Raw genomic sequence first — 24,888 nt, 5'->3', positions numbered from 1 at the left:
GAGCTGATTTTCAGTGGTGTTCACACTGTCCGGTTCCTGGCCACTGGTCCAGGGGGCTCTGCATTTTAATTTAGTTTTAAATGAATCTTCTTAAACATTTTTAAAACCTTATTTACTTTACATACAACAATAATTTAGTTATATATTATAGACTTATAGAAAGAGATCTTCTAAAAAATGTTAAAATTTATTACTGGCACGCGAAACCTTAAATTAGAGTGAATAAATGAAGACTTGGCACACCACTTCTGAAAGGTTGCCGAAAGGTTGTTCTAATTTATACAATGTTCTACTTTTCTTTGTCTAGCCTGGTCTGTCATATATGTTAGCTGCTCTGTTTTGAGAGATAAGGAATGAATGCTATGAAGCATGAAATCCTTGATTGGACTACGTTTCAAAAGCAGAACAAAAAATCTGTTCTGGCACGCTCCCTCATGATGAGCTGGTCTTTGAAGGCTTTCTTCTTGGTTGTTTTTTTTTCTGCTCCAGAATCTCAGCTTTTATTTAAAAAAAAAAAAAAAAAAAAAGTCTCTAACCCTTATGGTTAGGAAGAAAACTTTCAAAACACAAACCGATTGTAACAATGACCCCTGCCTGGGTCTGCAGACAGCCTGAAATTATAGCTCTGAGAGCTCTGAACTGCCCCATTCATTTCAGAGTATCAACACTCATGCCTAGCAAGGACCACTTTAAATGTCAATGTTGTGAACTTTTTTGCTGCTGCTGAAAGCACTCTTACAAGGAGAATACCTGGCTGTATGGTGAAGGTCTGCATGATCAGCTGTGAGCGATGGCTCATTGTGATGTCATGACGGAGTGTGATGTGGGTTGTGGGCGGAGTTTGGGAGTTCCATTCCAACCTGATCTCTGGACCCAGCAAGGCAGAGGGGCGGAATGGAGCACAAAGCAGCATCTTAGCCCCATTGACGGGGGACAGAGCCCAAGGAGCACCCCCAGCTGAGCTTGGCAGAGGCTGTTTTGTTTAACACGTGCACCATTTGTGGTGAGAAGATTCTCATGTTGCTGTCCTACATGGGTGGAGCTCACTTTGTGGGAGGAGCTAGTGAGAATTCACTACTTCCTCCTTTCCCCACATTCATCCCTGGTTGTTAGAGTGAATCGCTGGTGGCATCACTTGCTGGAGAGGAGTGGGGGATGGGGCCCACAAGTGGAAGAGGGGCCTTGATGTTGGGACTTTTCACTTCAGTCAATGCTTGCCTGTGCTGACTTAAACTGGCCCTGAATAAATTTAGGCTGGAAATGAAAGATGGTTTCTAACCATCAGAGGAGAGAGGCTGTAATGGCCCTTCCAATAGGAGGGGAGGCGAACAATCTAAATGGTTTTGAGATGAAGCTAGATAAATGTATATGAATGGGATTATGAGATGGAGCTAGATAAATGTATGAATGAGATTATGAGATGGAGGGGCCTGCAATAGCAGGGGACTGGATTCAGTCACGGAGGAGGCACCTTCTCACTCTATGGTCCTAACTTGCCACTTACTCTTCTCTCTTCTCAGGGGTGGCCCAGTCACATAAACTCCACACTGTCCCCATCCCTGTTGCTCGATGCTACACTTACAGCTGGGACAAGGATAATTTTGGTAAGGCTAAAACTCACCCACAGTGGATTGCCAGCTTGGCTGAGGAAGAACTCCCCTGCCCCCCATGGCACCGGCGTGCAAAGAGAGCTGTATCGTGTTTGACTTTCTCAGAAGCATGGGGCCTGCGGCGGAGGCAGGATCCTAGACCAGAGAAGCTCTCAAGGCCCGATCTTGCAAACACACACGTGCTTAATTTGAAATGTGTTGAAGTCATTGGTGCTCCTCGCAGGATTCAAGTTAAGCATGTATGTGGGTGTTTGCAGGACTGAGGCCGGGCTCTGTGCTGATCTGGTACCTTTCTGTGTTCCTAGAATGTAGATAATGTCAAGAGAAATAATGGCCCTTGATGTTGAAAATGTACGTTATTGGAACCTACCCAGTACTTGAATGGAACGTTCTCTGGGACAGGGTCTGCCTTTCGGTTCTGTCTCTGTACAGCGCCCAGTACAATGGGGACCTGGACCGTGACTGGGGTCCTAGGTACTACCACTATACAGACAATTAATAACAATACAACTCTAATAGGGTGGTGTGCCCCTTTAAGAGTCAGGGAACTTGTGGCCAGCCAGCCCTGGCTTGTTATGAGACCTGGCTGGGGAGAGGTCAGGGATTGCCATAAAGGGCTGAAAGGGCTCAGTTGAGCAGGGGGGCTGCAGGAAGGAAGTTGGCTCCTGGCAGGTCCTGGAGCAGTGGGGAGAGACACAAGGGGAAAGGCCCCTGGGTCCTTGCTGCCTGCTTGGGCCTGGGAAATAACTCTGTGTTACTTGGTGAGTTTTGTGTTCAAGTGACTAAACCACACCACAAAGCAAGAGTCCGAAAGAGACCTGGGGCATGGCGTCAGCCCTTCCAGGCTGGACAGGCCAGCTGTCCTACAGCAACTTTGCCAAATTGTAGTGGCCCGCTTGGGGGTAAGTTTAGCTCCCTCGGCGGAAGGCTACACCGGAGGTGGAGGTGCAAGTCCCAGTTTGAGAACTGTGCTAAAAACAGATGTTCAGCCGCCATAGCTGGAGCAGCAGGAGGGCTAGCCCCGCTGAGTTGGTGCCTGTGCTCTAGGAAGGGTACATACACAGGGTGGCTAGCCCCTCGCCCTGCAGGGGCCATGCTCTGTTTTTAACACACTAGCTCGATGAAAACTAGTGTGGGTATGTCTACCCAAGCTGGGAATTTCACCTCCAGTTCCAGTGTGGGCGTACCCTTTGAGCACCAAAATACTGGGAGTTTCCATTGTCCTCAGGGTAGGGTCAGGTGAGCAGGGTGTTTTTGTGCCCGGCCTGGTAATTTCCTCCCCCCTCCCGCCCATGGCAATTTTGCATGTGAAGCTGCTACCTCTCTTTTACTCCCAGTCCCTGCTTATGGCAAATCTCTGTGTTTCTGTGCAGTCAATGGCAGCAGGCCCCAAAAAGCTACATCAATTCTGTTGCTCTGAAAAACTGTTGGCCCATCTTCTCCTCCCCTGGGTTTGTCTGTTGAATTCTTCTCACTGAACACATTTTTGTCAGGGAGCCAGTCACCTGTAGGTGGTATTATCGCTTTCCTACCTGGCTGGTTATCTTGATTAGTATTAAAATACATTTTAATGGTGTGCGGGCGTAAGTAGTAGAACTAGTTGACAATCCAAGTTGAAAGGAAGCAAAACAAATGTTAATTTACTTTTGTGTTTGAAAACAAACAAAACAAAAACTTCCATTTGAAAGAAAACTGACTTTTGTTTCAAACTTTTTTTGCATAACAAATGTTATTGAGATCAAACAGTTTTCATGAAAGTGTTCAGATTTTGACAAAACTGCTTCCCTCCGCCCCCCACCCCCACCCCCACCAAAAACACTTTTTTGTTCAGAAAACATTGACAACGTCTGACAAGACGACTTCTGGACACAAGTACATTTGGTATTAGTGTGGGATGGCCTCAGAAAGGAAGGGATGGAAGTTCCACCACTGGGGTCATATGAGGCTGGACAAAGTACTGGAGAACAACACTGTAGAGGATAGTTCTTCACTGGCCCTAGAGTGGACGGGCTGAGAGGCCTGATATACCCCTCCCATCTCCCATGTTGTGGTGCTTAGGATTCTGTGCTGGCTCTGATTCTTTCAGATATCCTCAGAGACGTACTTGACAAGGAGTGTGATGTTCTCAAGCCGGTGCTCTTGGAGGATGAGGAGGAAGAGGAGACGGAAACAGATGGCTGCTCTCCGCAAAGAGACTCACTCCTTTCCTCCATTTCGGCGGTTTCCAAGGACTCTGTATACTCGGAGTTATCAGAGGAGACGTTGAAGCATTCACGGATGTCTCTCTTCACCACTTCCAAGGACTCCATTTCAGAGCTGTCAGTGGTCTCCAGAAGGTCCTTGAAGTCCTTTGTGTCTAGCCTCAAGGACTGCATGGACAGTGGCTATGTCGAAGACAGCGACGAGAGCTCTCTCGATCTGGTGGGGAGGCCAGACCTGAAAGAGGAGATGACAGTTCACAAGCAGAGGCGGAGACTGGCCAGCAAAATCTGCAAGCTGTTCAAGAGCAAAAGCCAGCTGGTCTTGCGGAGAGACGTAAGGGACTATCCCGACACTGGTTCGCTCTCCCTGCCTCTGCGCCGGGCCGAGAGCCTGTGCAACCCGGAGGCCAAGCACCGTATCCCAGCACGCTCCCGAAGGGCTCTTTCCTTGCCCCAGCACGTGCCGAGTCAGCGGCTCCCACAGCGCCATGCAGCGCCGAACGTGTGCATCCAGCGCAGGCCCTTCCTGAGCTACGACGAGGACACCAAGATCTCCACGCTGCGCATCATGGTCTTTGGGTCGGACCGCATCTCAGGGAAAGTGGCCCGGGCGTACAGGAACCTTAGGTGAGTGGGACGGTGCCAGAGGAACCTGGCTCCCATTCCTCATGTGTATTTACCCAGCCCTCCCACCGCACGTCACCTTACGGAGTCCAAGGGCCAGGCCTCTGATGGTGTCAATGGATATAGCTCTGTTGATATCCATGAAAGGTGGGCCCAGATCCCCTGGCTGTACTCCGGTGCAGACTGTGCTGTGGGGCAGTGATGAGGGATTGGGGTCCCACTGTTAGCCTCCAGGACTGAGATCTTCACCTTCACCACACTCAGTGCTGTCCCTTCGTGGTGCATGTGGCAGTGCCTTGTGCTGTGGTGTTGTGCAGATCTCCTCATGTGATGCACTGTGTGAACATCTGACAGAAGGCCGGTCCCTGCCCCAGAGAGCTTATGAGCTAAGTAAAGTGTGTTGGGCTGCTCCTGCGCTGTTTCCCTCACTGTGCACACAACTGTTCATGTGTGGGCAGGGATCACGCGTATGCCTTACGTACCTGACACTAGCCACACCTCGTTCGTGCTGACACAATGGGCTTTCTGCAGTTCTCTCCTTCCCTCCCCCGTTCTAGACTACAAGAAATTGATTGCCCATTACTGACAAGGTACTTCAAGCTGCAGTTTTTCTACATCCCAGTGAAGAGGAGCTGCCTTACCTCATATGCACCACTGACACATCCTCCTCCTTCTCCAGGAGATCCTCACCTGAGAGCCTCAGGACAAACGGTATGTGCTGTGCCTGCCGTCGGACCAGCTCCTAGTGTAGAGACCTGCCTGCATCTCACAAGCAGCGCCACACTTGGCCCTCACTGGTCCCCCTGGTGGCTGGCTCAGCAGAGAGGCCAAGTACTGAATAGGCCAAGGGCACCTGAGGCTGGCAGGGTTGGGGCAGGGAGGGAAGCTTTTCCTGTCCCTAGCTGTTCTGTAGGCAGCCTGCCCTCTTGATGGCCATTAGTGCAATATCTTCTGCCAGCTCAAAATCCACCCACAGTAAGTGAAATAAGCCGGTCTGGGAGGGTATGTCTACGCTGCAACTGAACACCTGCGGCTGGCTCATGTCCGCTGACTTGGGCTCGGGCTACAGGGCTGTTTAACTGCTGAGCTCTGGGACCATCCTACCTCCCGGGATCCCAGAACCTGGGCTCCAACCTGAGCCTGAACGTCTACACCACAGTTAAACAGCCCCATAGCCTGAGCCCTGTGCACTCAAGTCAGCTGACGTGGGCCAGCTGCAGGTGTTTGTTTGCAATGTAGACATCCTTTGAGTGACTGTCTGTCTGGTTTCAGGAGTACAGCTCAGCTGAGGCACAAAGCAGCACCAACGACATCTCCCACTACATTGGGATGTTGGACCCATGGTACGAACGCAATGTTTTCGGGCTGATTAACTTGCCCACAGACGTCCTGTGTCAGGTATGTCCGGGAGTTCAGGAGGAAATGAGCTTGGCTTTGGGTCGTTACCCCACTGTCCCTTTCCATGTGTTGACATGGGGTGAGGGTGGGGGGATGTCTCTCTCCTTCATCTGGAGTATCCACCATCAGCTGGGACAATGGTCTGCTCCAGGATGGGTTTAGTTTTGAGCTGTCCTGTGAGATCCAGGTTGGGAGTCAGCTTGAGGCTCTCCTGGGGGTGAACATTGCCAGCCTCTGGGGAGCGGTTGGTTCCAGCCTGATCCGCCCTGTTGCTCTGCCTCTTCTGTGAGTCTTTTCACAGGATAATGCACAGGAGACTGTGCATTAGGAGACTAACTGGCCAATAGGGAGACATTGGGGGAAACTCTGGGGCGCAAATTGTGTTCTCGCTGTTACTTCCCACATTGGTCATCCCCTGGGCACCATTCTCAGCAGAGAGGCCAAGGAGGCTGACCTGGTCCCAGCAAGGTGGGGTGGAGGTATGTCTGTGGGGGAACTCGCCCGGCCGCTGCATCTGCTCAAAGGGTTTTAGTCTCCAGGGCTGCGACTCCAGCACCTTTCCCCAGCACCCATGGCCTCCCAGCCCTGTGCTGAACAGCAGGTACAGAGCGGGTTTTCATTTCACCTCCTTGTGCCTATGACAGCAATCTGCCAAACCCGAGGTGGAGCCTACAGAGGAGTCCAGGGAGCAGCTGCCCATCTTGGCTGACATGGTGCTTTACTACTGCCGGTTCGCCACTCGCCCGGTGCTGCTGCAGCTCTACCAGACAGAGGTACGCAGGACTGGGCCTTTCCATCCCACCTTGCACTGGGCTTTGTGAGCACTTCTGTCTTTGCGTAGATCAACTAAGGACTCCAGTACCAACCTCTGCGAGGCAAAGGTTTCCTCAGGACTGATACGTCCATGATGCTCAAGAGTTCGGCCAGTTTCTCCCTACACCTATGCTTCCAGGGGCGTGCGCAGGAATTTAAATTTGAATGCTTTTGGAGGGACACATTAAACACACACAAATGAAAGGTTCATGTGACCCCCCCCCCGCCACACACACAGCTTTTCTCGGGACGCCTCTGGCAGAATGCCCAGCAGCGAGGAGGCAGCAGCAGCTCCCCCGGCAGGAGGCACTCTCCATTCCCTCCAACCCCAGCAAGGAGGAAGCAGCTGGCTGCAGAGTCCTTCCCCCCACCCCTACAGCTGCAGCCTGCTGCTTCTCCTTCCCTGTTGCTGGAGTCACAGCGCTGCTGCCTGCTCTGCAGATGCCAGCTGAGGTGAGTCAGGGGCTGGAGGCAGAGGCAACTGGGACTCCAACAGCAGAGAAGCAGAAGCAGCAGGCTGCAGCTGTAGGGGTGCGGGGAGGAGGAGCTCAGCCAGCAGCTGCCCTGTTGCTTCCTCCCTCACTGGGCTTCAGGAACACACAGAGATTTGGGAGGGCAGAGGTGCCCCTGCTCGCACCCCCATTGTGCATGCTCCTGTGTGCTTCCATTAGTCAAGTCCATCTCCTTCTGCTTTATCATCATGGTAGAGCCTGGTATGCAATTGCCCCTTCCTGCATTAGCTAATGGCTCATGATGAACTGATGCCCCTGCTGATCCTGGTGATAGAACTGGTGTAGGAGGCTTCTGGGTGATAAAGCTATTTCAGGAGCACCTGTTAACCAACAGTGACCTCCAGAGAAACCGAGCTGCTGCCATTGTAGAATGCCGTGGTTCCCAGATCCCTGGGGATGGTATGAAGTATAGTTCAGATCATACCATAAAGTCTCCAACCTCCCCACTGCTCTCTCCCGATACCCTAGTCCCTAAGAGAGGATGGATGTCCCATGGACAACTTCTCAGCTAACTTGTCTTCCTTTCCCCAAAAATGTATGGCTCTCACCAGTGCTAACAATTACACACACGTTTTGCTTTCTGAAATCCCTGCCAGGAGCCTGTTCCCCAAAGCCTGCTCTGTCCAACATGTAGAGATTGAGAGGAAGGTTCTTGTCATCCTGTGCTCTGATAACAAGGTGATGGGTGTGGGATGAATACATAGGTAGTAATGGTAGCAAGCATTTCTCAGAGTAGGAATGCTGCTGTCGGGTTACTGTGACTTGCCGTGCTAGGATTTTATAGCTTGAGGGGTTCTCTCTCCTTGCACTACTTCATTTGAAGGCATTGTGCTATTAGGAATATGCCCGGCTCCCTCATTGTGCAGCGCATTCATAGTGCAACTCTCTCTTCTCCCCCTCCCCCAACAGCTAACCTTCATTGGTGGTGAGAAGACGACTGAGGTCTTCATTCACTCCCTCGAACTGGGCCACTCCGCTGCCACACGGGCCATCAGGGCGTCGGGTAGGTATCAGATCTGGACACACGTGTTTCCTTGCTTTCTGAAAGTCTCATGCATTACAGGTTCTGTAATGAAACAATGGCAGCTTTAGAAATTGGGGCACAAATAGATTTGATGGTGAACGCTTAATAACCAGCTTCTTAGGGGAGCTAGAAAAGCCCGGATGAACTGCACAGAGAAATCGGATTCACATTTGGGTTGGATTGCAGGTGGCTGGGGAGAATGTTTCTCCAATAAACTCTGTGGTCGGTGAGCTGGGATATAGAAAGGGATTTTTACAAACCTGGAAACTAAAGCATCAAGAAACCTACATTTTCCCTTCTGTAACAGTCTTTACGATTTCTGCTGCTCAAAGAAGTTTTTTGTTACTTTCCCCTTGATCCAAAGTTAATTTATTTTAGCATAGCTAAAATCAGGTCCTTTCCCCTTCATCAGGTCCTGGCACAGTACAGTGTCTTGGAAGCCAGCACTTCCTTTTTTTTTTTTTTGGTCTTTACTCACAGTTTCTTTTTCTGTCTTGATACTTCAGTTATAAAATCTCTTGGTTATACTCTTGTAAGCCTTAATTAGGCAAAGGAAAGAAATGGATAGATTCATAGATCTTTTAAAACCGGAAATATTATTTAATAGAAAACAGCTACAACCACGGACACACACGCAAACATCCACACAGCTTCAGTTCCAATTGTGTCTCACTTGTTTACCAGAGACCACATTCTGTTTGGAGCTCTGTGCAGCACACACAGACTCTAGTGGCTAAATTATATACTGCAAGCAAACACATTATTAATTTGTTTTTTCTTTTGGCACTGATTCCTTTTCTGCGCCCTAACTTCCTCTTACTGTCTCCAAGCAGAACTTACAAAGTTCTCTCCATTTAACTGGTTGGCCATATCCCCGTAACTATAGACTTAAACCAGGTTATGCTTCAATAGTGAAACCCATCAACAATTTTCATCTTTAAACAGTTAGGGCATGGTTTTGAACTGGGTTTCAATGATGCAGTTTTGCACCCACCTTTTTGCACCTGCAATGATTTTGTCTGGAAAAAGCATCAGTGAACTTCAGGCACAAAATTTAAAGCCCAATTTATGATTGGTACAAATATGCCCCCCGCCTCCCCAAAAAAGAAAGCCCAGCTGGTAAACCAGCCCTTTACAGCTTTGTATTTTCTCCAAGACCCAACACTTACCCAACAGCTCCTGCTAATTTAATTTAATTTTTTCATTCTGTGGAGAGGTCTCTGGGTACTTATTGTGTTTTATGCTGAAAATCCCCCATTAGCTTAGTCATGTGAAGCAGCATTTAAGCGAACTATAATTTTCCTTTTTGCTCCTCTGTCACATTCTAACAAAACAAGTGGAAGGCGTTTGATTCAGTGTAGCAAACAGGTTAACACTGATCCCCATGACATTGCTTGGCTGTCCTGGGTATACTGAACAGCATGTTTTGACACAGAAATGATTTCTGGAAGTGGGAATGGGTGTCTGGCTTGGGATGGAATAGTGGAGCCCCATAAGACCAGGGTTCGAGTCCTGATGACGGTCTGAAGTAAAGTATTTGGTGGTGTTAGCTCTGTCCTTAATAGGCAGGAGTCTTTATCAGCTAAACCACCACACGCAACGGGAGGGGTGGCTGGTGTTTCCTCTGAACTTGTTCATCCATCTGTAGTGAAGCCCCACTCTGCTTTGTAGCAAGCTGAGGTACTCTAAGGCCACTTGTTCTGCTGTCAGCAGGACGTGTGACTTGAGAGAGAGCGAGAAGCTGAACGCCTCAGAAACGGGGCAGCTTTTCCTAAGGGGAGAGAGACTGGTATGAACATGTATTGAAGGGCAGGGAGAGAAAAGGCTGTTGTGTGACTTTAGCTTCTGTTTGTATTACAAAGGTCCAGGCAGCAAAAGGCTGGGAATCGACGGTGACAGAGAAGCAATCCCTCTAACACTACAAATCGTCCATAGCAAGGTAACTGGGTGGTAGTCCCATGGGGACAGAGGCTGCAGGAACTTCTTCAGCACTGTGTAGACCTCCACTGAGTCAGAGATTTTAGTAGGGTATATGAAGGAAATCTCTTTAAGTGCAGAGAGAAATAAACACAACTGAGAGAGCTACAATGGGCATGTTTAGTCTAAAGAAGACAAAGCTGAGGGGGAACTTGATAAGTCTTCAAAGGGCTGTTCTAAAGACAACAAAGAGAAAGTGCTCAAATGTTCTCCATGTCCACCAAGAGCAGGATAAGACATGATTGGTGTCGTTTGCAGCAAGGGAGATTTAGGTTAGATATTAAGAAAAATTTCTAACTTTAAGCACTGGAGCAGGTTCCCTAGGGAGACTGTGGAATCCTCATCACTGGAGGTTTTTACAAACAGGTTGGACAAATACCTGTCTGGGATGGTCTAGCTTTTGTCCTGCCTCAGCATTGGAGGATGGACAAGATGACCTCTTGAGGTCTTTTCCAGCCCTACATTTCTATGATTAGGAGAGTGTGTTAATATCCGTTGATGGGGGATGGGGAGAATATCTTGTGATTCAGGGTAGAAGCTGATCTTTCCTCTCTGCAGAGTAGGGAAGGAATCGCTCATACCATATTGCTGAACAACCAAGTGCATCGTGGGGGGTTTTGCCTTCAGGTATAGGTCGTGCATGGAGAGAGAGATCTGACAGGCTATCATGTCTGGGAACCTGGTTACAACATGAATACGTTTTGAAGTGTAGACAGGACTTTAAACTTAATACTGAGCTGTGGTGCAGCCCTGGAGAGCCTGTGCTGTAACCAGGTCTCCACATATTCTTCTACTTGCAATGCAGAGAAGTTCTTTATGGCCATGTTGCCTGATAAGGGGAATTCTTTGAGTTAATTGATTCTCCCTGTTGGGCCCTTTCTGAATGGGATTGGTGGCTATTTAAATGACAAGAGTTTAATCCCCAAGAGGAAAAATTAATTACCAATCTCTGCTCATATCTCACTCTCATCTCCTCCATGTGTTTGTTTCTGGAATATGAAGGGAACCTCATGTAAGCCCGAAAGAAACCAAAATGAGGTGGTATGTGAGGCTCTGAATTTCTGAAGGATAGTTGCCGTTTGCACTCTTCTGGCACTTGACAAACACTAATAGTGTTTTCTGCATTTCAATAGATCCAGCAAATTACTTTGACCCTTGCTTGACATTAAAGCCCATGAGTTGGCTTCAATGATCTAGTCTGGTGCTTACAGTTAACTGTGGACTTAAATGCCTTGCTGGATCACAGCCTAAATGAGCTGAAAGCCCTTCAGCTCCCTCTCTTCTACTTTCTGCTTCATTTATTGGCATAACCAGTGGTGACCTCCAAGTAAGCAGGAAGTATGGTAGGCCCTATAGAAATACTAGTTCTTATTTCATGCTGGTAGATTTCCTTACTAAAGTAGTAAAAATCCTGAGAACAATCTCCGCCTGCTTATACCAATCCTATTGTTGTTGCCGATTCAGCACCCTGTTTAGCTATCGCGTGTTAACCTACTATTGGAATGGATGGGCAGCTTGGGCATCTGGTAGTGTGAGTACACAGCAAGTACATTTAGCTAAAGGTACCAGGACCGTCCAGCTCAGTGTAAATGCAGTTCTAGCTATATCAGCCAGAAGGTCAGAGATGAGCAGAGCAGTATCAGGGTGGAATGTGACCAGTCTCTCTGACTTGTGTCTGGTTTCTCCAGACAGCAATCAGTGGAAGGAGCCGCTGGAACGATGTTGAAAAGGTCTGCACCTCCGTCAACCTCAGCAAGACGTGTAAAAAGTACGAAGACCTAGGTGAGTGCTGATGTCCTTAAACTTTTGCGCAGGGGCAGTGGGAGAGGATGGAAAGTAGACAGCGGTGGTGCAGGAGAAGATATGAGATGGCCTATGTGCTTTGGGGCAAAACAAGCCGTGCCATCCTGCTTCAGGTCCCCTTCACCTTTAAGGCCTTCTTCAAGGATGAAAGGGCACTGCACTCTGTTCACTGTCCTGAGCCTTCCCCCAAAGGGTGCCATATGTGGCTCTGAGATATGAGTGTCTCTCCATAGAGACCAGCAGCTCCTCTCGTGCAGGCAGCAGAACAGCCATCAGAGGGTGGCGACCTTCGGTCTGTGCTGACCCGATCTGGGATGAAATGGGTCACAGAAGTGAAAGCTTCTGTGTCCCGTTAACAAACCTCAGAGCCAGGGCTTAAATATTGTTTCCAAAACTATTCTGCATGGCGGACAGGTGCACATGGGATAAACATACCACATGCCTACGACAGGCAACAAAGGCCAGGAATGGGATGGTGTATAGGATCAGGGCATTGATTTCCCTAAGCAGGGGGGGTTTTTTTCTGCATGTTTTGTTGATTGAAATGTTGTGCTGAGAATTGTTACATTAGTCCCTTAGTAAAAGCCCTGGATTCGGACCCTCTGCCTGGCTGGCAGGAAAAGCCTGTGGAAACCTGGGGAGAGGATGCAGGCCTGTTGGCTAAAGCACTCGACCCAAAGCTCTGCCTAGCCCTGGAATAACTTTATATAGGGTCCCTGGAATGAACTAGACCTCTGCTGTGTCCTGAGGGAGGCCAAGGGCTGGCTGAGAGACTGCCGGGTGGAGATGTTGCGGGGGTGGAACCTACCTTGTCATAAAGCATAAGTCCCAATTCTGAACCTTAGCGTCCAAAATGTGGGTGCCTGCATGAACCTTCCAAGCTTAATTACCAGCTGGATCTGATAGCTGCTGCACCAGCCAGAAAATTCCATGTCTGACTCTCTGGTCTCTCCCAAAAACTTCCCTGGGGACGCCCAAGAACTCAGATGCCCCCGAGCTCACAAAAAGGGAATAACCCACTTCCCTTCCCCTCTTTACACTACCTCCAGATCTCTCCGCCCTGGTACTAGAGATTACCCTGCTTAATTCCTTGAACACACAACAATCAGAAGAGATCATGGTTTCCTCTACCTCACTCAGAGGTCCCTGCAAATATCAACTTTGTAACTTAATTACATACAAGAGATTTTCTGCTTCACTTTGTTCCTTGAGTCTTTAACCAGAAAAAAAAATAATCAAGCAGTACTAAAAAAAAAGCTTTATATAAAAGTAAAGACAAGAATAAAAATGGTCTCTGTATCAAGGTGACAATATACAGGTCATTGGCTTAAAAGAAAACAAAATGATAAACAGCCTTATTTAAAAAGAATAACAATTAAAACATTCCCAGCAACTAACACACATGTAAATACAAAAACAATGATAAAAACTATATTGTTTTATACGTACTTACAACATGGGAAACAGAAGATAAAAGCCTGGAAATAGAGAATTACTCTCAGAGCGAGAAGAGCAACAGGACACAGACAAAGAACACACACCCAAAAATTCCCTCCCTGAAGCTTTGAAAAATCCGGTTCCTGATTGGCGCTCTGGTCAGGTGTTTGGTTCCCTTTGTTAACCCTTTACAGGTAAAAGAAACATTAACCCTTAGCTATCTGTTTATGACATACCTAGTAGCCATTTCCTCGCCATCCCTGCCTCAGTTGCTCTGAAGTGACCTGACCCATGTCTGAGAAGGAGCAATTCAGTGACGCAGTCCAGAGCCTGCCACACTGCCTGTCACTCAGGTGGGCTGCCAGAGGGGAAAATGGGACCTGGCAAATTAGCAGAGGGGTGCGGTGTCCCTGAATGCATAGTCGTTCCTGTGAGCTTCCTGTGCAGTCTAACATTCCTCCCCTTCATGGCAGCAGCCCTACAGCAACGGCGTGGCCTGCGCCTGTTCCGCTTTACTGCCGGGTGTCCCAGCTCACACCTCAGCCCACTGCTGTGGCTGGTGTGACGATGCCCATTCCAAGGAGAATGTGCTCTTGGTGTTGCCATTGAGTTCCTCTTGTGCGGCTGTTCATCCCAGCCCACTTAAGGAACAGCCAACCTAGCAGACTTGGAGCCGTGTTGCTGAACTGCTCCTCTGATATGGGTCAGGTCCCTTCAGGCCAAGGCTCAGACTCCATGTTACTGAAGCAGCTTTTTTGCCCTGGGAACGTGAAAGTGTTGCTGATGCAGAAGGAAAAGATATAGATCACGCCAAGCTTGGGATCTGCCCCGCTGGTTATGGCAGCTAATTAGGGGGCTGAGCAGGATCACTTCCACAAGAGCTATAGCTCAAACTCTCAATGGCGGGACCATTGGACAGCCTGTCTGACCTGTTCAGTGCAGGGTATGAAATATAACGTACTGGGGATTATAACACAGCTCTGTCCCGTTTTCAAAGCCAAATGGAATGGTAAATCCATCTGCACCTTATGCTGACAGTAGCTAGCCTGTAACACTTGCTGCCAGAGGATGCTGAAGCCAGAGTTTAGCAGGATTCAAACTATATCGGACCTGGATCTCTCCAATAAATAATATGAATAGTAACATTATGGCTATAGAAGCAACAGCCTGCTGTCTGGGGCTAGGGAGAACCTCTCCTGTGGAAGTTCGCATAACGTTCTCTATTCCAGAATTTCTTGTGCTATCCTTTGAAGCAACTGGCACTAGCCACTGCTGAAGGCAGCATGTTGGACTCAGACCAGTAGTCTGACCTAGTCTAGCAATTCCCATTAGGCAGAGCTGTGCTCTGGTTCTCCAGAGATGGAGGTGAGGCCTGGTCCAATCAACCCAGAGCTTTGGGAGGTGTGTGAAATCCAGAGCTTCTCTGATATTTTGCCAAGAGCTGGGCTTGTGATCCTGGATGAACCCAGCCTGAGTTTTGGGGTTGTACCAAACGTGAGAGTCTTGGCGGGTTTGCCCTTGTTTGGGGTTTTCGCCAAAGATGATCAGAGCAGGAATTGGCTGTGGTAGAGAGGTGGCCATTGGAGGCTGCACAGCACCTTGGTAGAAGCACCAAAGAAAATAATGCTCTTGTAGGTGCAATGCAAGAACCAGGGAGATGTGCGCTCAGGCTTTTATCTGTCTGTCCTGCCGTCCTTAGCAGCTGAGGCTCTCCAGTAGAGTTAATAACTGAACTCACAGTAGGCCAGTCCTCTCATTTCCTTGCTGGTCCCCCATGGCAGTTGGGTCTGTGTATTTGTTTTGTTGGCTAAATTTCTTCCTTTCTTTAGATCCCTGGTAGTACAATGTGCCCTGAGCCTCCATGATGAATGTTTAATCACTGTAGTCTTCTTAATGAGAGGTTATGGCTCTTTTGCTTGAGCGCAGAGCTGCTTCAGCAGATTCACTTGAGAAGATCTTATAGTATTCTGTTTCACTAAAATGCTCCATGTGATGCGCCTGGCACATGTAAATTTGCTATAGAGGCAGCAGTTGGGACCAACCATTCAGATGGTTGCCAATAGCCAATGAATTGGCGCTTCTCGGAGCCTCTCTATCTAAAACTCTCCCATCAGCTCAGACACCTCCCTCTGGAAAAGCTGAAGCGTTGCTATCGCTTAGTTTTTGTTCACCAGCACCATCTTGCAGGCTGCAGCTATTACAAAGCTATACATTTCTGTTCTATTTCTGGAGCTTAACTTTCTGGTCTGCCTGCAAGCGGATTTCATTCTGGGTGTCTTTCTACAGGCTATGAGATGTCTAGGGAGAGGTTTTCCCATCGCACTCGAATTCCCTACATGCCACAGAAATCTGGGATTATCTTTCACATTCACTGGTTTGGCCACAGGATGTCACTGCAGCTCCAGACAAAAGCTGCTCACAAACTAGCTCAAAGCAGACCCAGCTACTCACAAAATAGCTGAAAGGTGTCAGGCCTTTAGTGAAGACATGAAAGTTTTTAGGTCACTTGGCCTGCACCAGCTCTGGAGGCAGCTGGAATTTCTTCCAGCCAATATTGCAATTGTTGCTTTTGTAGAGCCAATCTTTTTTAGCCCTTAATTAAGTTAATTGGCTTTCGGGGTAACGTTTGTAAAGCTGGGTCATGTTTGAGGCTGGATAATGATAAGTATTTCTGCCTGCTTTTCTGGTTTTCTCTCTCTGTCTGTCGGGAGGTGGACGGGGGAAGAGGAAGGCTGGAAGGAACATCTGTTTGATTTAGCTCAGAGTGTATCCCTTGAGGCTGTTGTAGGTGGCAGCAGAACAATCTCTTGTTTTGTGCCCTTTATTCAAAGATAGATAATTAACTCTGTGGAGCTGGGATTTGGGATCTTGTGGCTCACAACAGTCCTGGAATGGTGTGGTGTCTAGCTGGGGGTTTCCAATAGAAACAAACAATAACGATAATAATACTAAACTCCTGTAATAATCTCCCTTTCCAACAGTCAGATGGCATTTTAAGGCTCCAGGGTTGTATGGGGACCCCTGGACTGGCCCATTCAAAGGGGTTATCAGACTGAGGGTAGCCCTCCGACTCTCTGGTATGGGCTAACGTCTGCACTGCTTTGAGTTGCAGGTGTATTTTGGATATTGTTCTCGTGCAATATCCATCTTGATAGCATGACGGATCCTTGTTAGAGACACTTGGTGGAGAATGGGGTCAAGAGATCCCTTCTTGACTCTCTTCCCCCCCCCCACCCCCCAATTCCCTTCAGAGACTCTGAACTTTATTACTTGCCATTGGCCAAGCAAAGCCGGAGGCATTGCAGTTCTATGCCTCAGGTGCCAGAGAGACCATTTTAATTAAAATCCAAATCCTTTTGAGTAACTCAAGCAAACGCCCCCCTCCTGTGTTCCAGACTCGAAAACGGAGTGTCTGACTTTAACCATAACCGAGGTCGTCAAGAGGCAAAACTCCAAGTCAAAGAAAAGCTTCAATCAGGTAAATTGGATTGGCTATATTTGTAGCCTCGTCTGGGCTGGCAAGGAGGGAGTAACTGTGGCTCGTTCGCTGTTGGGGGAGGAGAAGGTTTGAGAGCTTCGGAGAGGCCAGTAACTTGCACCCGGAGGATCCCATCACAGATGCCATCTCCATGAACTCTGGGGCCCTCACTTCCAGACTGGCAGGAAGGCCTTGCGTGTGCCTACCCGTGGCCTGTATTCGCTGTGCCAAGCAAGCCTGTGCAGCCGTAGCTGAGTCTCGTGGCTTAGGGAGTCCTGCCTGTAGTAGGACCAGCACAATGAGAACTAGGATGCCAAATGGCAGAGGGAAAACGCCAGGCAAAGCTGGAGCTGGAAAAGTTCCTTGTTGTGTACTCAGGGCTCTATCTGCACCTGGAAGTCAGGCTGGCATATGCATCCTGCCAGCACAGCAGGTGTTCAGGAAGCAATGCACTGCTGGCTCCGGCCAGCACTAGTACCTACGCTTGTGAGCAGTTGTGTGTTGGGGGACTGGGATTTGGTGCTGTCTCTGGCAGATGTGGCCTGAGCACCTCACAGCTCCTGTTGAAGTCCATGGAAGCTATCGAGCGTTCAGCACATTTAAGAACAGATCACATATGCAGGTGCCTAAATATGACTGAGGGACTTTATTATGGGGCCCCTCTCTGAAAATCTTGGCCACTGTATTTTAAAACTGATCAGTTACTTTAACAGCCTGGATGGAAGACTCGGAGCCCGCTCTGCCTCTAGCACCCAAATCCAGCTGTATAAGTAGATAGCTGTGTAAATCCTGCTTTCAGAGCATGTTCCAAGGTTAGATAGGTTCCTCTGTGTTAGCGTGTGAGGCCAGCAGTTTAAATCCCAGACCAGGCCTTTGCTCGTAACTGGGGACTCAGAGCTAAGAGAACGAGCTGCTACAGCTTGAGCTAAAGGATGACGTCCCCTAGCAGGCATCTTAACAGACTTGTATCCTCATGGACTGGACCCCTGACCCTGCCCCCAGTGGTGGATTACACCAACATGGACACCCAGTCTAGTGGTGTTATTTTAGGGTAACGAAGACAAATATCTCCATGCGTACGTGAACGTCCAGGGTGAGTCTCTTGCCCCGTGAAATCCTCCCTCTTGAATTGCTTTATAGCCCTACCCTCCCTGGGCCAAGCCCTAACACTAAGGCCATGTCTACATTTGGAGCTGGGGCTGTGAGTCCCAACGTGCAGAGACGTACTCGGGTTAGCTCTCATCGTGGGGTAGCAGGGCCACAGTGAGCAGTGGCATGGGCTAGCCACCCCAGTGCATACCTACCGGTTTCAGGCAGGTCTGTGTTTGGCACAGTGAGCCAGTGACTCTGGTTGCTGCTGCCTGAGCTGCCGCGGCTACACCAGTAGCTCGAGGAGAGCTAGCCCGAGTACGTCTAGGCAAGCTCTGAGTGTAGACATACCCTAGAAGATGCAGCATACAGTGAATGGGATCCTGGCCCCTGGCTGCACACGCCATGAGGCCAAGCTGTGCTGGCTGGAGAGTGTTCTGAGCCTGACTTGCGATGTTTGTCTCTGTCTCTCGCAGCAGATCAGCGTGTCCCAGATAAAAGCAGACAAGGTCCAGATCATTGGGGTCAACTGTTCCTTCGCTGTGTGCCTGGATCAGGATGAGCAGAAAATCCTGCAGAGCGTCACAAGGTAGGAAATGGCCAGTGTGTGTGTCTGCGGCTGTGGCCAGCCTTCCTCTGGGGACATGTGCTGTAGGGTAAGGTGCCCCCAACAAGTCACGTGAGCCCTGAGGGGACTAACCCGCCAGGCCTCCCAGACCCAAATTTGGTACTTACACTTCTGAACCTGTGTGAACTGTCAGTGGCCAACGCTCCAGTAAACATGCGTTTGAGAGGCTAGATGGCCTAAATGGCGCTCTGCACTGCATAGCAGCGCTGCAGATCATGAGCCCTGGCAGGAGCCACGGTGTCATTCAGATCACGACAGCCATGTGCAGATGTGGGTACAGCTAATACAGCCAAGCAGGAGTGGAACCTCAGTCCCAGGATGGATTCAGCACCAAGGTCTCAGTCCTTCTGCTGCCCCTCTCCAGTTATGCTCCAGGCTAGAACCACTGGGAGACTGAACTTTTACCAAGAGGTTGAAGGTCTGAAATAAGATCTCCAGTTCCTAATGTTCAGTCACCCACCTAAGGGTACAATGCAGTCAAGAATCTCCAAGCAGAAAGAGATCTTCCAGCAGGACTAATCGGTCAACCAGGAGAATTCAAGGCACAATAAATACTGTGACTAGTGACTGTGCTGAGCATATAAACAGAGCAGACAGCTTCCAGACCTTGCAGGGATTCTGCCCTGGTATTGGTACACTCATCCCAGATCGTCCACATGCCCTTCAGTGGGGAGGTTGTGAGGGGGAAGGGGAAAAGACAAATGACTGTCTGTCCATGAGTATAGCCTAGGGTATCATTTCCAGTGGGGTATTTCTCCTCCTCAGAGAGAACCAAGCTGCTTTACCAGGGATGAGATCGGATGACATGACATAGAGTAGTGCATTTTCACCTGGGCTCAATACCGGGGTAACTGGGTGAAATTCTCTGGCCTGTGCTGGGCAGGAGGTCAGCCTAGATGATTGAATGGAATCTATGAACATTTAAATTGACTGTAAGCAGTGATGTAGCCATGTCAGTCCCAGAATATTAGAGAGACAAGGTGATTGAGGTAAGATCTTTTACTGCACCAATTTCTGTTGCTGACAGAGACAAGTTTTTGAGCTACTCAAAGCTCTGCCTCAACTACTTATGCCCCAGCTCGTCTCTTAATTCTTTTTACTGCTGCAGGATCCAAAGGTGATCATTTAAAACTTTGATACAGAGACTGCAAAAGAAAAAGTGTTCCACACTTCAATTCAGGAAATGCAAAAGTTTCGTGTTTTTTTTTTTTTTTAGGGTGTACATTTTCAGAAGTGCCTGTTGATTTCGGATGTCTCTGCTTCTGGGTCCCCAGTCTGAACAACCTTAAAGGGGTTGGTTGGGCAGGTGCTCAGCACTTCTGCCAGTCAGGCCCCTCTCTGAGGGCGCATATGGTCCCTGTAACTTGAATTCCATGGCATACGTTCTTATTGCACTCCCAGCCTGTCCCAGCCCTGTGATTTCCATTGCTCATTTTATCTGCAGGTGTGAAGTCTCCGCGTGCTACAAACCCAGGGATGGTGAACCCTGCACACTGAGGACATCCCCTTTGGATCACCTCCCTCAAGACCAGCCTGAGCTTTGTTCTCTTCTGTGCTTGCCCATTGCCACCTTCAGTGGAGCACTGCCATAGAACCACCAGCAAGGCCAGGGTAACCTCCCAGGCCGCCTCAGACCAGACATGCCTCCAGCCAATCCTGATAATTGCCAAGGCAGCCCCTGGAAGAGGAAATGTATTGCACTCCCTTGGGTCAGGGAACTAGAGCTTCCTGCACTCAACCATCTTGCAATGTGAAGCATTAGTACGATGGATGAGCTACCCCCGGCCTGCGTTTAGCATGCCCTTGGGAAATGGAGGCGTCACTTCAAAGCTCTGGTAGCTGTCACAGTTCATGGCCTCTGGGAGGGAAGTGGGTTCCTTATCATCTCTAGATGGCACTGCCATTAGCAGGGTGGGGCAAGGAGAGGAGTACCACTTTCCTGATCAGCTGTACTTGCAGCCAGTGTAGATACTGGAGAGATTGAGACAGGCAGTTTTGGGGATACACAAAGATAACGAGTCTCCTTAAACAGCTGGAGAGTTTCAAACTAACCTCCAGACAATATCCTGATGATCCTTCACCCAAAGCAAATTTGAAGATCTCTGTTAATGTTACAAATTCTTCGGAGTCAGGGGACAAGTTTACTCTGAATTATTTGGGGGCTTATTTGTCCTACAGGCACAAAGATGAGGGCTGCATTTAGGGCAAGGAGTTGAATGTGGCTTGCAAACCATGGCTTGGGTGCCAGTGATCTAGTGCAATAGGCAATTTCTGGGCATACATTGGTCTATGCACCATGTTACATTTACTGTAAAGCTAGGTCACCAGAGTGATCAACCTCTGTGTCCTGCTAAGTCTCTGAAAGCACAAATTCTGGGGGAGAGACAAACTCCCTTGTTCAGTTAATGCTCCCGTGGCCAGGTTACCTGCACTGAATGCTGGGTTAGAAACACCCTGGAGAGGTGAATGTATAGTGCTGATGGAATTGCACTCACAGTTCAGGGCGCGGGGGGGAGCCGAGTACTGGGGAGGCCACGGTATTGAGTGGGGTCAAGTTTAAATATACCAGAGAGACAGCTTTGCTGCAGCAGGCCCTGGAGCCAAAAACACTAGTGACACAGCGGTGATAGGATGCCAAGCCCCCTGGGAGAACCCCTCTCTCCAGCAGGAGACAGTTAACTCCCTTCTTTCTTGTTAAAAGGCTCTAGGTGCAAGGTGCCAGGTAGGTGCAGTGGCAGTGGGTGCAATCTGACCACAGAAGCAAGGGGAGGTAGAACAGCCTTGTTTGTTACTCTTCACCGCTAAGCTATTTATTAGTGTTGGTTGGCTTACTGCCCTGTTACTAGCACACCAAAGCATGCACGCTTCTGCTGCCTCACATGTGTGCAGGCAGTTCTGAACACCAGGGTGGGCTCAGTCACTGGCTAAAACGCCCTTTTGCCAGTCCAGAAGGGGATCGCTGCACCTTATCCTGTCACAAGAGTGTAATCTGTGATCTTGACATCCATGGCTAACTAGATTCCGCCCTGTTAACATTGTAAACACTGATGCTTTCGCTGACCATACAAAAATATTGGAGAGCAGAATTTCCCTGTGATAAATTAAAACAAGCACAAAACTCTAGGAATGTATAACCCCATTAAGGATTTTGGGCCTGCAATGCTTTTTTTTAATGATAGAAATTCGTTTCAGGTTGAACTGTATATATGTTGAACATCAGCAAGTTTGTGTGTCTGTGATGATTTGTAAAATATTGTTCAAAGAATTTTAAGAAAACTGTAAAATATTAAACGTTGATTTATTTCAAGAGCAATGTGAGTGCAGAGTTTGTGTACTCAATAAAACATGGTGCGTGCCAAGCAATTCCTGATCCTGAAAGGGGAATGATGTGAGGCATTGGAGCTGTATCCTTTCAAATGCAGTGATGGCTGTAGCTGGATGGTTTGCAGGGGTTGAACCATGGATCTAAAAAGAATTAACCTCTGCAGCTTGAGCTGAAGTATTGGACATATTACTCGAGGACAGTGACAGGCTCTCAAACTTATATAGTCCAGCCACTAAGGGGAAGTGAAGACCCACACTGTGTTAATTTGAGTTACGTATGCTTTTCCATAAAAAGAGTGACTGTACACAGTAAGTCTAAAATAGCTTTCCATCAGATAGAAGAGAGAGAACAAAAGTAAAGTCTCCACAAGAGAGCACAGTCTTTGTGTTTCTTCTGTAATACGGTGCAGCCACTCTTGCACTGTTCTTGTTTTCAAGATAAATAAGGGATATTTTTTTCCAGGGCTGCAAGTCTTGCTGCTCCTATGACCACAAATAAAGTTACACCGACTTGCATTGTGATACATCCAAGGAAGAGGATGTGTTACCCCTTACAGAAAAAACTACTGGCATAGAGTAATAGGCTCTAGTAACCTTGTAATAAGTTCAGGACAACTCCTATGTATCCAGGACATCTTTTCTTTTCACCCAGCAAATGTTGCATTCTGGCCTGTGCCTTTCTAGCCAATACTCCCCCCAACCATCCAAAACCACAAAAAAGGAAATAGCCCCCCCTCCAATATTAAATGAGACTTCAAAAAATAATTATGACTAATTGTTTCAAGTGTATCCACATCCCTTTGTGTTCCCTTTCTGGGGATATTCAAGAAAACAAGATGTTTTTTAGTTCCTTCAGACATTCCAGCTAAATTCCAGTGAATAAGCTTGGAAAAAAATGCAATCTCTTTGTGAACAGCTTGAACAAAGAGAAGGTAACAGCTTTATATATAAACAGCCTTTTAGGAATTGTCCACTGAGCACTATTTTAATTCTGATCAGAGCTAATTGAAAATTTTATCAATTTTTAATTAAAATGGCTTTTGAAGGAAACAAATACTTCCACTTTTTTCTTTAATTTTTCAAAAATGAAGTGAATTTTTTCAGTTTATTTTTAAAACATTTTCCCCATCTTTCACCCCTTTTTCCTTTTTAAAGAAGAGAAAGGAAAAATGACAAAAAAAAAAAAAAAGAAACAAAAAAAATTAAATCCAAACCAAAATGGAACGCTTTTGTTTGACCTTCTTTTTAAAACAAAATGAAAAATTCTTGTTTCATTTATAACTTACCATGGAAAATACTTGCCATTTGTCAGCCTGGACTAATTCTGATCCTCTAAGCACAGTTACGTTCCTTGGGGGGTTTAGGAACATTTGCCATTAAAAGGACTAAGGTGAGATCTACACTAGAAAATTCCTGTATAGCTACACCAACAAACCCTCCTATTGTAAGTGCAGCTTATACCAGCAAGGAAGTGCTTTTTGCCAGTAAGTTTATGCCAGTTCTTGTGCCAGGATAAAAGAATGTTTATAGTGCTATAACTGCATCTACACTAGAAGCGGCTGCCCTTAAGTAATGTATCAAAAAGATACATATATCACACTCCTAACCCACAAAAGTTTCTTTTGCAGACTTGGCCTGAATTCCCTGCACTTCTTTGAAAATCTCAACTTCTCAGTTTCTGCTGCTGAGTGGGACTGAAGCCCATAAACTTCCTCAAATTTGTGCCATGGCTGAGTCATCCATTCCTTTTCTTTCAGCCTGTTCACCTGAATGGCATTTGTAAACCAGTATTTGTCTGACTGGAGCCTGCAGCACCTTTAAAACACACACCATCCTTCCTACGAGGACACAGCAACCTAATTATACCTATAAAAGCATATTGTAGCCCTGCCAGTTGACTCACAAAAAAGAATTACTTTAACACGCAGGTGGGTACCATTACACCCATCATTCAGAGTAGGCTAAAAACCAGGAACTTGGAGGGCTCGTGTACGCAGGGAAAATTACGAGCAGAGCTATACTGGTATAATTATATAGCTCTGCCGGTAACTTTCCCTTTGTAAACAAGCCCATAAGTCACAAAGTTCCAGGAAAACTTGGCTCAATAATAATTTAAAAAAAAAACCCAACTCTTTAGCCCTGAGGTAGAAGGTCTTGGTGAATGAAGTTCCTAGTAGTACCTGTACCTTGCGTACAGTTGCCTTTGCCTCTCCAGCTCACAGCCCATCACCATTTAGAAATAGATGTAATACTCCTTCTGTTGTGCCCAGTATCCTGTTCAAAACCATGAAGGCTTTCATTGTAAAAAAGCCCTTGCCAAGGGTCCACTTGCCCTTTTCACACCTGGGGTGCAGACTATGGGAGGGATGGGTTGCAGTTTCTAACAAGATATCTATGGTGAAGCCTTGGCTTTGGAAGGGTTTGCCTTCTGTTCTGCAAGCTCCGTCATAGCACCTGTGGGCATCTCATCAGCTCTTATAGTTAAGCAGGGATCTGCCAGGTAAGGATTTGGATAAGTGAACCTGGGGAAACCAAGATGGTACAGGACCTGTTTGTCATGTCGGTTGAGTGGCAGAGCAACATGCATAAAAGGATGTTGTCAGGGTTTTCTGCCATCCAGGTTAATGAGAATTGGCTCGGTGGTGGGTGGTTCTTGTTGCCCACTTGTTTGTTCAATGTATTGTTTCCGATCACTTCCTCTTGCTAGGTAAGTTGTTCTCGTAAGTGAGAAGGTCAAAATATCCTTTGTACTTTCTTTCTGCTTCCTAGTAGACACGGTGGTTTGTGGTTTTAAGAGACAATGGGCAACATTCAAGTAAATTCTGCCTATTAGAGAGAGCGCAGGAGATGGTGCCCCAGCCATGGTGTTAATTTGACAGGGCTAATCTGCAGGATTAAGTTTTATGGAGCTGAGCTTTGCTGCTTTTCATGGAATAATGTGCTGGAATTGTTTGCAGATATTTAATCAGC

The 24,888-nt window shown here is 47.7% G+C and overlaps 1 protein-coding gene across 1 annotated transcript in view; it reads left to right on the top strand.

Moving 5' to 3' along the window:
* Nucleotides 1-21,907, top strand: part of PIK3R5 (phosphoinositide-3-kinase regulatory subunit 5) — a 100,122-nt gene extending 78,215 nt beyond the window's left edge. Inside the window, exons 9-19 of the mRNA XM_032801686.2 lie at nucleotides 1,521-1,604; nucleotides 3,697-4,438; nucleotides 4,993-5,146; nucleotides 5,708-5,833; nucleotides 6,478-6,606; nucleotides 8,068-8,161; nucleotides 10,045-10,121; nucleotides 11,848-11,941; nucleotides 16,795-16,877; nucleotides 18,443-18,555; nucleotides 20,039-21,907. Of these exons, the coding sequence (XP_032657577.1) occupies nucleotides 1,521-1,604; nucleotides 3,697-4,438; nucleotides 4,993-5,146; nucleotides 5,708-5,833; nucleotides 6,478-6,606; nucleotides 8,068-8,161; nucleotides 10,045-10,121; nucleotides 11,848-11,941; nucleotides 16,795-16,877; nucleotides 18,443-18,555; nucleotides 20,039-20,186 (1,844 nt within the window). The 3' untranslated portion in view covers nucleotides 20,187-21,907. The remainder of the gene's footprint in view (nucleotides 1-1,520; nucleotides 1,605-3,696; nucleotides 4,439-4,992; nucleotides 5,147-5,707; nucleotides 5,834-6,477; nucleotides 6,607-8,067; nucleotides 8,162-10,044; nucleotides 10,122-11,847; nucleotides 11,942-16,794; nucleotides 16,878-18,442; nucleotides 18,556-20,038) is intronic.
* The last annotated feature ends 2,981 nt before the right edge of the window (nucleotides 21,908-24,888 follow it).

Source organism: Chelonoidis abingdonii, chromosome 13, assembly GCF_003597395.2.
Source record: "Chelonoidis abingdonii isolate Lonesome George chromosome 13, CheloAbing_2.0, whole genome shotgun sequence".
Lineage (NCBI taxonomy): Eukaryota > Metazoa > Chordata > Testudines > Testudinidae > Chelonoidis > Chelonoidis abingdonii.
Note: the sequence above shows the minus strand (reverse complement) of the source record. Positions and strands in the feature narration are given on the sequence as shown.